This window comes from Phoxinus phoxinus, assembly GCF_949152265.1.
Source record: "Phoxinus phoxinus genome assembly, chromosome: 17".
Taxonomy (NCBI): domain Eukaryota; kingdom Metazoa; phylum Chordata; class Actinopteri; order Cypriniformes; family Leuciscidae; genus Phoxinus; species Phoxinus phoxinus.
In genome coordinates, this window is record NC_136892.1 from 33,822,952 (window position 1) to 33,837,951 (window position 15,000).

Consider the following 15,000-nt stretch of genomic DNA (forward strand, 5'->3'; position numbering starts at 1 on the left):
AGGTGAAAATGGTAAATCTGATCTAGGAAAGTAGAAGCACACTCTCCTCAAAAACACACATGATGTGTGTATTTAATTTAATATTCAGCAATAATGTGACGTTATTCTCTTCTGGAAACACACTGTGTTGCATTATTATTCACAGCTCTAGTCTCTGTCAGTCCTGCAGGTCAATACACCTTCATCCAGAAGAGGGCGCTGAGTGTGTGTGTGTGTGTGTGTGTGTGTGCGTGTGTGTGCGTGTGTCAGTGGGGAGGTGAGTGCGCTGCTTACTGATTGGATGAGACGAGGGGCAGAAACCAGACAGCTGTTACTGACATATACACACACACTTCTTCAGATGTTCTCACTTTACACACATTTGGCTCCCTTCAGCTCTCAAGACAGTAGTAAATATTATTTTACTACTGTCCAGTGTGTGTGTGTGTGTGTGTGTGTGTGTGTGTGTGTGTGTGTGTGCGTGTGCGTGCGTGTGAGTGTGAGTGTGTGTGTGTGATGTGTGTGTGTGTGTGCGTGAGTGAGTGAGTGTGTGTGTGTGTGTGTGTGTGTGTGTGTGTGTGTGTGTGCGTGTATGTTATTGCTCGCACCGCAGATCGTGAAGCTCAGACCCGGAGCCTGTGATGAGCAGAAACTCTCCAGGTGTGATCTGGGTAACCGTGACCTCAGCGTAGACATGCCCCCGCGGGGTCAGCATGTGACTGATGTTGGTTTGGCCCACCTGAGAATCAAACATCATCATCATTCAGTCTGATTGCTTTTTGCTGTCAGTTACAGGTGTTTGTACTCATAAAGTGATTCTCCGTCCAGATCATCAGACACAATCTTTAACTAAAAAACATTACGTGTATTTTCTATGCAGTTGCTAGGGTGTTCTGAGTGATTTCAGTGGTTACTAAGCAGTTGCTAGAGTGTTCTGAGTGTTTTAAGCAGTTGCTATACAGGTTTTAGGGTGTTCTGCGTGCTTTAGGCTGTTACTATGCAGTTGCTAGGGTGTTCTATGTGCTTTAGGCTGTTACTATGCAGTTGCTAGGGTGTTCTATGTGTTTTAGGCTGTTGCTAAACAGGTTTTATGGTGTTCTGAGTGTTTTAGGCTGTTACTATGCGGTTGCTAGGGTGTTATGCGTGCTTTAGGCTGTTACTATGCAGTTGCTAGGGTGTTCTATGTGTTTTAGGCTGTTGTTAAACAGGTTTTATGGTGTTCTGCGTGCTTTAGGCTGTTACTATGCGGTTGCTAGGGTGTTCTGCGTGCTTTAGGCTGTTACTATGCAGTTGCTAGGGTGTTCTGAGTGATTTAAGCAGTTGCTATACAGGTTTTAGGGTGTTCTGCATGCTTTAGGCTGTTACTATGCGGTTGCTAGGGTGTTCTGCGTGCTTTAGGCTGTTACTATGCAGTTGCTAGGGTGTTCGATGTGTTTTAGGCTGTTGTTAAACAGGGTTTATGGTGTTCTGCGTGCTTTAGGCTGTTACTATGCGGTTGCTAGGGTGTTCTGCGTGCTTTAGGCTGTTACTATGCAGTTGCTAGGGTGTTCTATGTGTTTTAGGCTGTTGTTAAACAGGTTTTATGGTGTTCTGCGTGCTTTAGGCTGTTAATATGCAGTTGCTAGGGTGTTCGATGTGTTTTAGGCTGTTGTTAAACAGGTTTTATGGTGTTCTGCGTGCTTTAGGCTGTTACTATGCGGTTGCTAGGGTGTTCTGCGTGCTTAAGGCTGTTACTATGCAGTTGCTAGGGTGTTCTATGTGTTTTAGGCTGTTGTTAAACAGGTTTTATGGTGTTCTGCGTGTTTTAGGCTGTTACTATGCGGTTGCTAGGGTGTTCTGCGTACTTTAGGCTGTTACTATGCAGTTGCTAGGGTGTTCTATGTGTTTTAGGCTGTTGTTAAACAGGTTTTATGGTGTTCTGCGTGCTTTAGGCTGTTACTATGCGGTTGCTAGGGTGTTCTGCGTGATTTAAGCAGTTGCTATACAGGTTTTAGGGTGTTCTGCATGCTTTAGGCTGTTACTATGCGGTTGCTAGGGTGTTCTGCGTGCTTTAGGCTGTTACTATGCAGTTGCTAGGGTGTTCGATGTGTTTTAGGCTGTTGTTAAACAGGGTTTATGGTGTTCTGCGTGCTTTAGGCTGTTACTATGCGGTTGCTAGGGTGTTCTGCGTGCTTTAGGCTGTTACTATGCAGTTGCTAGGGTGTTCTATGTGTTTTAGGCTGTTGTTAAACAGGTTTTATGGTGTTCTGCGTGCTTTAGGCTGTTACTATGCAGTTGCTAGGGTGTTCGATGTGTTTTAGGCTGTTGTTAAACAGGTTTTATGGTGTTCTGCGTGCTTTAGGCTGTTACTATGCGGTTGCTAGGGTGTTCTGCGTGCTTAAGGCTGTTACTATGCAGTTGCTAGGGTGTTCTATGTGTTTTAGGCTGTTGTTAAACAGGTTTTATGGTGTTCTGCGTGTTTTAGGCTGTTACTATGCGGTTGCTAGGGTGTTCTGCGTACTTTAGGCTGTTACTATGCAGTTGCTAGGGTGTTCTATGTGTTTTAGGCTGTTGTTAAACAGGTTTTATGGTGTTCTGAGTGTTTTAGGCTGTTACTATGCAATTGCTAGGGTGTTCTATGTGTTTTAGGCTGTTGTTAAACAGGTTTTATGGTGTTCTGAGTGTTTTAGGCTGTTACTATGCGGTTGCTAGGGTGTTCTGCGTGCTTTAGGCTGTTACTATGCAGTTGCTAGGGTGTTCTATGTGTTTTAGGCTGTTGTTAAACAGGTTTTATGGTGTTCTGAGTGTTTTAGGCTGTTACTATGCAGTTGCTAGGGTGTTCTATGTGTTTTAGGCTGTTGTTAAACAGGTTTTATGGTGTTCTGAGTGTTTTAGGTTGCTGATAAGCAGTTCAGGGTGGTCTGGGTGTTTTAGGCTGTTACTATGCAGTTGCTAGGGTGTTCTGATTGTTTAAGGCTGTTGCTAAGCCGTTTTTCCTCTCTCTCACCTTTGGCAGTGTGTTGGCAAACAGCCGGTCGAGCAGCCGGTGTGAATCTTCTCCTTTCACCATGAACTTCCCGAAGGGTGAAAGGTCAATCACACCCACTCCCTCCATCACCAGTTTACACTCCCGTCCGACCGGCCCGAACCAGTTCGTCCTTCTGAAACTGGGTCTGCATCACAGGACCAGAGAGAGACACTCACTCGCACTGCCGTCAACAAGTTCAGTTTTTTTTATTTAAGGATGCAGTTATTTTAAATGGTAATAATATTTCACAGTTTTAATGTATTTATGATTAAATAAATGCAGCCTTTGTGAGCAGAAGAGACTCTTTCAAAAACATTAAAGGTTTGAACGCTAGTGTTAATAGATTATATAGACATCAGCATCCGCTCACTTGTATCCGATGTCGTCTCCAGGTTTGTGGAAGTAGTGTGGCTGTTCCCAGCCTGCATGGAAACCCATGGAGCATTTATCCTTCAGCAGCTCATAGACGCCACTGACCCGGCTAGTGGGCCGACCCGCGAAACGCTCCTCCTTCGGGAAGCCCACTGAAACCAGTCACACACACAGATCATCGTTCCAGCATCATTCCAGCATCGCACTCCTCTTTTAGGCTGTTTCTATGCAGTTGCTACAGTGTTCTGAGTGTTTTAGACTGTTGCTATGCAGTTGCTAGGGTGTTCTGAGTGTTTTAGTCTGTTTCTATGCAGTTATTAAGGTGTTCTGAGGGTTTTAGTCTGTTTATATGCGGTTGCTAGGGTGTTCTGAGTGTTTTAGACTGTTGCTATGCAGTTGCTGAGGTGTTCTGAGTGTTTTAGACTGTTGCTATGCAGATGCTAGGATGTTATGAGTGTTTTAGGCTGTTGCTATGTAGTTGCTAGGGTGTTCTGAGTGTTTTACACTGTTTCTATGCAGTTGCTAGGGTGTTTTTAGTTTATTAAGCTGTTTCTATACAGTTATTAGGGTGTTCTGAGTGTTTTAGGCTGTTGCTATGCGGTTGCTAGGGTGTTTTGAGTGTTTTAGGCTGTTGCTATGCAGTTGCTCGGGTGTTCTGAGTGTTTTAGGCTGTTGCTATGCGGTTGCTAGGGTGTTTTAAATGTGTATTAGGCTGTTTCTATACAGTTATTAGGGTGTTCTGAGTGTTTTAGGCTGTTGCTATGCGGTTGCTAGGGTGTTTTGAGTGTTTTAGGCTGTTGCTATGCAGTTGCTCGGGTGTTCTGAGTGTTTTAGGCTGTTGCTATGCGGTTACTAGGGTGTTTTAAATGTGTATTAGGCTGTTTCTATAGTTATTAGGGTGTTCTGAGTGTTTTAGGCTGTTGCTATGCGGTTGCTAGGGTGTTTTGAGTGTTTTAGGCTGTTGCTATGCAGTTGCTCGGGTGTTCTGAGTGTTTTAGGCTGTTGCTATGCGGTTGCTAGGGTGTTTTAAATGTGTATTAGGCTGTTTCTATACAGTTATTAGGGTGTTCTGAGTGTTTTAGGCTGTTGCTATGCAGTTGCTAGGGTGTTTTGAGTGTTTTAGGCTGTTGCTATGCAGTTGCTAGGGTGTTTTGAGTGTTTTAAGCTGTTGCTATACAGTTGCTAGGGTGTTTTGAGTATTTTAGGCTGTTGCTATGCGGTTGCTAGGGTGTTCTGAGTGTTTTAGGCTGTTGCTATACAGTTGCTAGGGTGTTTTGAGTATTTTAGGCTGTTGCTATACAGTTGCTAGGGTGTTTTGAGTATTTTAGGCTGTTGCTATGCGGTTGCTAGGGTGTTTTGAGTGTTTTAGGCTGTTGCTATGCAGTTGCTAGGCTGTTCTGAGTGTTTTAGACTGTTGCTATGCAGTTATTAGGGTGTTCTGATGCTCCTCTTTCGGGAAGCCCACTGAAAAAAACCAGTCACACACACATATCATCGTTCCAGTATTATTCCAGCACACACTCCTCTTCCTGTCACGTGACTCACCCACATTGTTGAAGCCGTAGGATTCCCTGGCTTTGGCGCACACGTATGGTACGGTGGTCCAGTTGCCGTAGCGATTGGGGTCACACTCGATGAGGTCATACGGGGGTTCACCACTCATGATCCAGTCGCTGAGGAACTTCCCCACGCCTCCCGAGTGAATGATGCCATACCTGTCAATCACACCTCACATGTCAATCATCACCTCAGTCGTTATGATTCTGTAATGTCAGATGTGGTGCTGACCCGAAGCCGATGGCGGTCCAGTAGTTGCGGGCTCCTTGGTGCGGCCCGATCATGGGCAGCAGGTCCGGTGTGTACGTGATCGGCCCGGACACGATGTTGATGATGTCAGCGTTTTTCAGAACCGGCACCATCTCCATGGCCATTTCCACATGATCCATTATCCGGTCCAGATCCGACTCGAACAACTCCTTCCCGAAACCTTCAACACACACACACACACACACACATTGCTACGGTGTACGACTGCGCTGTGATTGGACGCTGCAATGGCGTACAACTGCTCTGTGATTGGACGTTGCTACGGTGTACGACTGCGATGTGATTGGACGTTGCTACGTTGTACGACTGCGCTGTGATTGGACGTTGCTACGGTGTACGACTGCGATGTGATTGGACGTTGCTACGTTGTACGAATGCGCTGTGATTGGACGTTACTACGGTGTACGACTGCGATGTGATTGGACGTTGCTACGTTGTACGACTGCGCTGTGATTGGACGTTGCTACGGTGTACGACTGCGATGTGATTGGACGTTGCTATGGTGTACGACTGTGCTGTGATTGGACGTTGCTACGGTGTACGACTGCGATGTGATTGGACGTTGCTACGTTGTACGACTGCGATGTGATTGGACGTTGCTACGTTGTACGACTGCGCTGTGATTGGACGTTGCTACAGTGTACGACTGCGATGTGATTGGACGTTGCTACGTTGTACGACTGCGCTGTGATTGGACGTTGCTACAGTGTACGACTGCGCTGTGATTGGACGTTGCTACGGTGTACGACTGCGCTGTGATTGGACTTTGCTACGTTGTACGACTGCGCTGTGATTGGACGTTGCTACGGTGTACGACTGCGATGTGATTGGACGTTGCTATGGTGTACGACTGTGCTGTGATTGGACGTTGCTACGGTGTACGACTGCGATGTGATTGGACGTTGCTACGTTGTACGACTGCGATGTGATTGGACGTTGCTACGTTGTACGACTGCGCTGTGATTGGACGTTGCTACAGTGTACGACTGCGATGTGATTGGACGTTGCTACGTTGTACGACTGCGCTGTGATTGGACGTTGCTACAGTGTACGACTGCGCTGTGATTGGAAGTTGCTACGGTGTACGACTGCGCTGTGATTGGACTTTGCTACGTTGTACGACTGCGCTGTGATTGGACGTTGCTACAGTGTACGACTGCGCTGTGATTGGACGTTGCTACGGTGTACGACTGCGCTGTGATTGGACGTTGCTACGGTGTACGACTGCGATGTGATTGGACGTTGCTACGTTGTACGACTGCGCTGTGATTGGACGTTGCTACAGTGTACGACTGCGCTGTGATTGGACGTTGCTATGGTGTACGACTGCGCTGTGATTGGACGTTGCTACGTTGTGCGACTGCGCTGTGATTGGACGTTGCTACGTTGTGCGACTGCGCTGTGATTGGACGTTGCTACGTTGTGCGACTGCGCTGTGATTGGACTTTGCTACGGTCTATGACTGCGCTGTGATTGGACGTTGCTACGGTCTACGACTGCGCTGTGATTGGACTTTGCTACGGTGTACGACTGTGCTGTGATTGGACGTTGCCACGGTCTACGACTGCGCTGTGATTGGACGTTGCTACGGTGATCTCTGACCTGGCGGGACGCCGTCTCGGATCCACGAGTCCTGCAGAACCATCTTCTCCTCGCTCTCGTAGGGTCCGAACAGAAGCCCGTCGCGCTCCTGACGAAGGTAATACGAGCCCTCCAGATCCCGGATCACCGGAAGCTCCGCCCCCAGGGCCTTCACCTCGGGAACGGTCGCCGTGACGACGTACTGGTGGTGCACTGGGACGGTGGGGTGCTGGAATCCGATCATGTGACCCAGCTCACGCGCCCAGAACCCTGAGATCAAGTCACAGTTTAACAGGAGTTTGGAAGATTTGAGCTTTTGAATGATACATGATTTATGGTGAGTACTAAAGTACGGCATAGGGAGAAACAGCCGACATTACAACAACACAAAGCTGGAAATGGGCAACGTTATACTTCAACGTCTTGAGATAAAATAATGACAAAAGTGTGACTAGTCTAAGCCTTGTCTGTTAATATAAAGATATATTAATGAGATGTAAAGTAAAAAACGGCTCGATTTTTGTGACTATACCAAACAAAGCTTGAATTGACGTTTGGATGAAGCCTTGAGCAGTGAACACTGACACACACAAACACTGAAGATGAAGTCCTGAAATAATCACACAGAACATGATATATCAGTCTGAAATAACCCCAGCAGTTACACACACACACACACACACACACACACACACACACACACACACACACACACACACACACACACACACACACACACACACACACACACACTTACACACACACACAGGAAAATGTGCCCTTTCCTTTACTTTTGTAATACAGTATGTTCTTTGGTCTTTTGAATTACGGCATATATGTGTGTGTGTGTGTGTGTGTGTGTGTGTGTGTGTGTGTGTGTGTGTGTGTGTAGTGTCTGTGTGTGTGTGTGTGTGTGTGTGTGTGTGTGTGTGTGTGTGTGTGTGTTTCCTCATTTCTGCTGTGGATCAGAACTAGTTTAGCCAGAGCAACAAACACGATCACAAACATCTGTAGCTGTGAGATGTCGTCTGATTGGTCGAGGTGTTTTTTCCAGCCACCAATCACTGCTGACGGTGTGTTTGTGGGTCTTCAGGGTTCAGAGTAACAGGATCCTCCTGCAAAAGTTCTGACCTTTGACCTCGCGTGTGTTCCCAGATCTGCAGCCGCAAACCCTCGTGATGTCATCGGTGAAGTGTGTGTGTGTTCACTTCATAAACACCAGCTTCATTATCAGTATCTCCGCCTCATCTGCATATCATTTACATATGCAGATTGCCATCCAGACACGTGATGCTCTGCAGGAATGAGGACTGAGTGAGATATTCTCCATCGGTGTTACACACATAAACCCTTTACTGGGAAACAAAGATCCTGATTTATGAAGACGGAATAGAATAGAAAAAATAAATAAGAATATTTTATTCTAAACAGAATAAAAAAATAGAACAGAATAAAACTGAATATATTAGAACAGAATAGAACGGATTAGAATAGAATAGCACAGAACACAACAAAATAAAGTAAAATATATTAGAAGAGAATACAACAGAATAGAACAATAATAGAATTTGAATAGAAAAGAAAAGAAAAGAAAAGAAAAGAAAAGAAAAGAAAAGAAAAGAAAAGAAAAGAAAAGAAAAGAAAAGAAAAGAATATAGTTATTTGTCAACGGCTGATGGCTTTACAGAACGGACTGGAGTTTTGTTCAGTCAGCTTGAAGAAAAACCCAGAATGAGGAATTCTGGTAGGAACTGGATGAGCTGAGGCGTATGAGAGAGAGCTCTGGTGATTGGCTGAGAGATGAACTGTTGGCGAGAGCTGATTGGCTGATCATGTGAGCGGGGCTGAAGGCCAAAACCCCAAAAACATTCAACCAGAACTGACATCAGCCAAAACAAACAAGCACACACACACACACGCGCGCACACACACACACGCGCACACACACACACACACACACACACACAGAGATACACACACGCGCTCACACACACTTTTTTTGGACTGTGGTTCTGCTTTGCTCACTTCACTCCACAGAAATACCCTCAGAAACGGCATCTGACCTCTGGGTCACACTCGTGTGTTTACTTCAGTCGACCAAACGCTCAGAGTCAGATCTCTGGGACGTTATCAGGTGTGTTTGCAATAGCAGAGGTCAGAGGTCAGCGGTCGGCACAGTGTGTGTCTGAACGTCTTATCACCGCTGCTTCAGCACATTAAACTATTACAGCACAACCTACATCTGTACGTCTGACACACACACACACACACACACACACACACACACAGCAGATTATTGATTATCAATCAGATTCAGATTTGGAAAGCTTTTGTAACATTAAACCCTACCGTTCAAAAGTTTGGGGTCAGAAGGTTTTATTTTATTTTTGGGGGGAAAGAAATAAAAGAAATCAATACTTTTATTCATCAAGGATTAATTAAATTGATCAAAAGTTACAGTAAAGACATGTATAATATTACAAAAGATTCTTTTTCAAATAAATAAAAACTTTATATTCATCAAATAATCCTGAATATAGAAAACTGTTATTTTAAATGGTCATAATATTTAACAATATTACTGTTTTTTTTTATCAAATGAATTCAGCCTTGGTGAGCAAAAGAGACTTTTTTTTAAAACATAAAAAATCTTACCGATCCAAAACTTTTGACTGGTAGTGTACAACAATATAATAAAAAAATTATTTTAACATCAAATATAAAACTGTTACGGCCAAAACTGACTTTTTAAGAACCCTGAATCTCTACTGGAGTTCACATGAGGCACACAGCCGTAACACTGAGGGGTGTGGCCTAACATATGGGGGTGTGGCCTAATGTGGGGATGTGGCCAGAGCCCGTCTACGGAGAGCCTGGCCACTCCCTATCAAGTCCTATTGTACCGAATTGTGGTTGTAGTTCCACCAGAGGTCCACTGGGGGCGATCGCCCGAGTGCAAAATGAATGGGAGTCTATGGAGCTAGACGGCTAAATGTGTCTCTTTCACTGATTGCCGTTGAGAAAACTCAGATTTGATTGTAGGTTTTGCAAGTTCAACATGGGTTATAGGTCGAAAGTTGAATGAACGAGTACTTATGTCCTTTCGTTCTCTTACGAGAAGTTTCTTACGCTACGGGTAAAGTCATCTTTTCTCGAGATATGAAGCCAAAAAATTATCCTTAATTTTGTATATATTGTCTACGCGTTGGAGCAGCTGGCAGACCTAGAGCGGGCTAGCTAGCGCTGAGCACCGCGTGACATCGCGACGACAGCCCGCCAGAATGGGGGTGGCTTAGCGTATAAAAGGACGGGCTCGGGGGCTAATTAGCTGATTTTCATCTCTTCAGCCAAGCTCTTCGCATCACTGTCTCCTTGAGAGAAGCCGCCGCCGTTGAATCAGGCGACAAGGCAAGCAGAGGACAGCGCCTGAGGAAGCCGGCTTCTTCGCCGCCTTCAGCCATCCGTGCCTGCCACGCTATCCGGCGGCGTATCCTTTTACTGCCGCTGTGACACACACTCTAAAAGAGCACGAGGCGTTTTTTTCTCGTTTTTCCTGTGGCTCTTGCCGAGCCCCGCTCAGCGACGGAGACCGCCACGTTATCTGCGCTCTCTGCCTGGGCCGAGACCACGCAGCCCTCGCCCTGTCTTCGGGCGGCTGCATCCACTGCGAGGACATGACCATGATGAGCCTGCGGGCTCGACTCGACATGTTTGGCGCTGAAGCTGCACCTCCGCCTGCCTCTGCTGGACCGCGCTGGAAGAAGCGTCGTTCCCAGAGACCAGCGGAGCGTGCCGTGGCTTACAAGTGCTTGCCGGGTAATTCCCCTCGAGCCTCGTTATCGCCTCTTCTCAGCTCTCCCTCACGGACGCACAGATGCCGGCCGCCGCCCTCACTGTTGCCGCCTCGGGGGATGAAGCGGAAGTAGTCGCCGCGGATGACAGCTGTTCCCTCCTGGCTTCGGGAAGTGAAGACTGGTCCAGATCGCACATTTCGGTAAGTCCGGTAAGACGCGGCCAGTGTGGATGATGAACTACTTCGCCTCCTCACCAAAGCCGTCGCCCAACTCGGCCTCGAGTGGTCCCCGCCTGAGGAGCCCGCGCCCAACAGGCTCGACGGGTGTTTTCTGCCTAGCCGCCGCCTCGCGCCTGCCTCTAGGTCAGCACCCTTCCTGCCAAAGCTCCACAACGAGCTGTTGTCCAAGTTGTGGAACGCACCTTTCTCCGCGAGACTTCACTCTTCCGTCTCCTCGACGCTCTCCCAAGTGAACGGCGCCAGTGAGAAGGGGTACAGATCCATTCCCCCGGTGGAAGAGGCGGTGGCAGCGCACCTTTGTCCGCCCTCTGCTGGATGGCGTGCAGAGGCTGCCCTCCCGTCTAAAGCATGCCGGGCCACATCAGCTCTCGTCGGCTCACCGTGACTGAGAGGCACCTGTGGCTAACGCTCGCGGATATGAGGGAGTTGGAGCGGGCCGTGTTTCTGAACGCCCCCTCTATCCTTCCGGCCTCTTCGGCCCCGCCGTTAACGGGATCGTCGACCGGTTTTCTGAGGTTCAGAAAACCACGCAGGCCATGAAACTGTTCCTGCCTCGACGCTCTAGCTCCGCTGCAGGCCGCTCTCTGCACAAAGCTCTGCCCAGCAACTTCCCCACCCCCGCCTTCGCGACCACGCCAGGGCGCGCACCACAGATCGCGCTCGTCAAGCTGCCACGGGCCGCCTCCCCCAAGAGGAGCGCTGAAACCTAAGCCCGCAAAGTCCTCCTAGTGGCCGCAAGGAGGAGAAGGTGGTTGAGTCCCACTGCGGCCGGACCGCCATCAAAGTTTCCGGCTATGATAGTTCCCTTAGAAGAGGCGACTGCAGATGTGTATTTTGCAGCCAACGAGCACATTGCACAACCCGCAATGGTGTTCTGAGTGTAGGAAATGTGCCCATTGCCCAGTGTTCACCCCTACACACAAGCATTATTTCCCCTGTGTTAGAGCCCACTCTCATAAAGCTGGCACGTGCCGCTCGAGTGTTAGATGTAGGAAATGTGTCCACGATACAGTGCCCACGCCTACTCACTGCCCGCTCTGCTACACAGCGGTTCCAAGTGAACAAAAACATAAAGCCGACACACACTGGCTATGGTATAAATGTAAGTCCTGTGCCCGCTCACAAGCGCTCACGCTTACTGTCAAACACAAAACACCGGACGCTACACATGCGTCTCTCCATGAAACTTTCCCCAGCCAGAGGGGCCGGGTTGTTACAGGCAGAGAAGCCAGCCGCCGCTCCCAGTGCGCCGCTGTATTCAAGCACGATACCTCTGACTCAGGTTCACGAGCCCGCGCTGTGCGGAGACCGGAACCGAGAGGCCATTCTACCCCTAGCCATACATGCAAAAGCATGGGAAGCGATCCCGGGAGTGTCAGAATGGGTGCTCAATACAGTAAAGCAGGGCTATTCGCTGCAATTCGCCCGCCGCCCCCCGCGCTATCATGCACGGACCGAGACGAGAGTGAATCAGGAAGTTGCACACCTACTTTCGCGCAGAAATAGAAAAACTGCTAGGCAAAGGGGCCGTAGAGCCAGTACCACCTTCCCAGAGCGAGTCAGGCTATTACAGCCGGGACTTCCTCGTGCCGAAGAAGGATGGAACTCTCAGACCTATCTTAGATCTGAGACATTTGAACAAAGCTCTCATGAAGCGACTGTTCAAAATGCTCACGACCAGGCAGATCCACGTGCATATTCGCCCGAGGGACTGGTTTATCTCTCTCGATCTGAAAGACGCCTATTTTCAGACTCAGATAATACCCCGTCACAGGCCATTCTTGAGATCCGCCTTCGACGGTCAGGTATATCAGTACACCGTCCTTCCGTTCGGCCTGCCTTTAGCGCCTCCTACAGGAGTCAGGGTGTGCGAATACTGAACTATCTGGACGATTGGTTGATTCTAGCACAGTTAGAGATAGAATTAATATCTCACATCTCTCTGGACAAATTGGGTCTCACGGTCAACTGGACCAAGAGCTCATTACTGCCCAGTCAGACAGCCTCCTTTCTGGGGATAGAACTGGACTCTGTGTCTCTGTTAGACTCCTTTCGAATACAACATTCAAATTACTAGACAAAAAATGATATCCTGAGAAAAGTGGATTTTGAGGGGTATAGCTCCATAGACCTCCATTCATTCTGCACTCGTCCTGTGAGCGCCCTCATATGGAACCAGAGTGGAAACTGCAACCAGTTCAGAAGCCGGAAGTGTAGCGAGAGTGGCAGTTCTCCCCATATTAGACATTCTCTGATGTGGCCTAATATATGGGGTGTGGTCAGACATATGAGGGTGTGGCCTAACATAAGGGCTGTGGCCTAACCTATGGGGGTGTGACCTAACGTGGGGGGTGGCCTAACATATGGGGGTGTGACCTAACCTATGGGGGTGTGACCTAACGTGGGGGGTGGCCTAATATATGGGGTGTGGTCTGACATATGAGGGTTTAACCTAAAGTAATGGGTGTGGCCTAACATATGGGGGTGTGACCTAATGTGGGGATGTGGCCTAATATATGGGGTGTGGTCTGACATATGAGGGTGTGGCCTAACATAAGGGCTGTGGCCTAACCTATGGGGGTGTGACCTAACGTGGGGGGTGGCCTAATATATGGGGTGTGGTCTGACATATGAGGGTTTAACCTAAAGTAATGGGTGTGGCCTAACATATGGGGGTGTGACCTAATGTGGGGATGTGGCCTAATATATGGGGTGTGGTCTGACATATGAGGGTTTGGCCTAAAGTAATGGGTGTGGCCTAACATAAGGGGTGTGGCCTAACCTATGGGGGTGTGACCTAACGTGGGTGTGGCCTAACATATGGGGGTGTGACCTAATGTGGGGATGTGGCCTAATATATGGGGTGTGACCTAATGTGGGGATGTGGCCTAATATATGGGGTGTGGTCTGACATATGAGGGTGTGGCCTAACCTATGGGGGTGTGACCTAATGTGGGGATGTGCCATAATATATGGGGTGTGGTCTGACATATGAGGGTGTGGCCTAACATAATGGGTGTGGCCTAACATAAGGGGTGTGGCCTAACATTTGGGGTATGACCTAACATATGGGTGTGGCCTAACCTATGAGGGTGTGGCCTAACCTGTGGCATTGACGATGCGATTGGCCCGGATGGTTCCGTGTGGAGTCTGGACGTCCCACCTGCCATCAGCGGTGTGTGTGAGGCCCGTGACAGGAGTGTGAGGATGGATCTGGGCGCCGTACATGCGCGCTCCCGCCGCTAGAGCCATCGTCAGAGAGTACGGGTCGATGTGACCGTCACCTGGGTTATACAGACCCGCCAACACCTGACACACGCAGAGGAACACATGTGTGTAGATTAATACTCACAGTATTAATGAATGGAATTATAAAATGTGCAGTGTTGGGGAACGTTACTCTTAAAAGTAAAGCATTACAATATGTGTTACTTAGTTACTTTTTAAGAAAAGTAATGTGTTACAATATTGTGTTCTCCGCTTAAAACGTAATGCACATTACTTAGTTACTTTTTAAGAAAAGTAATGTGTTACAATATTGTGTTCTCCGCTTAAAAAGTAATGCACATTACTTAGTTACTTTTTAAGAAAAGTAATGTTACAATATTGTGTTCTCCGCTTAAAAAGTAACGCACATTACTTAGTTACTTTTTAAGAAAAGTAATGTGATACAATATTGTGTTCCCCCAAAAAAGTAGCTAATTGCGTTACTTAGTTACTTTTTAAGAATAGTAATGCGTTACAATATTGTACTCTCCGCTTAAAAAGTAACGCACGTCACTTATTTACTTTTTAAGAATAGTAATGTGTTACAATATTGTGTTCTCCGCTTAAAACGTAACGCACATTACTTAGTTACTTTTTAAGAAAAGTAATGTGTCACAATATTGTGTTCTCCGCTTAAAACGTAACGCACATTACTTAGTTACTTTTTAAGAAAAGTAATGTGTTACAATATTGTGTTCTCCGCTTAAAACGTAACGGACATTACTTAGTTACTTTTTAAGAATAGTAATGCGTTACAATATTGTGTTCTCCGCTTAAAAAGTAACACACGTTACTTAGTTACTTTTTAAGACAAGTAATGTGTTACAATATTGTGTTCTCCGCTTAAAAAGTACCACACGTTACTTAGTTACTTTTTAAGAATAGTAATGCGTTACAATATTGTACTCTCCGCTTAAAAAGTAACGCACATTAC

The 15,000-nt window shown here is 47.2% G+C and overlaps 1 protein-coding gene across 1 annotated transcript in view; it reads right to left on the reverse strand.

Moving 5' to 3' along the window:
• dmgdh (dimethylglycine dehydrogenase) overlaps positions 1 to 15,000 on the reverse strand; it is a 25,399-nt gene that overhangs the window by 5,401 nt on the left and 4,998 nt on the right. Inside the window, exons 6-12 of the mRNA XM_079585229.1 lie at positions 13,904 to 14,108; positions 6,788 to 7,036; positions 5,147 to 5,345; positions 4,904 to 5,073; positions 3,357 to 3,510; positions 2,966 to 3,131; positions 588 to 718 (exon numbers count right to left, since the gene is read on the reverse strand). Of these exons, the coding sequence (XP_079441355.1) occupies positions 588 to 718; positions 2,966 to 3,131; positions 3,357 to 3,510; positions 4,904 to 5,073; positions 5,147 to 5,345; positions 6,788 to 7,036; positions 13,904 to 14,108 (1,274 nt within the window). The remainder of the gene's footprint in view (positions 1 to 587; positions 719 to 2,965; positions 3,132 to 3,356; positions 3,511 to 4,903; positions 5,074 to 5,146; positions 5,346 to 6,787; positions 7,037 to 13,903; positions 14,109 to 15,000) is intronic.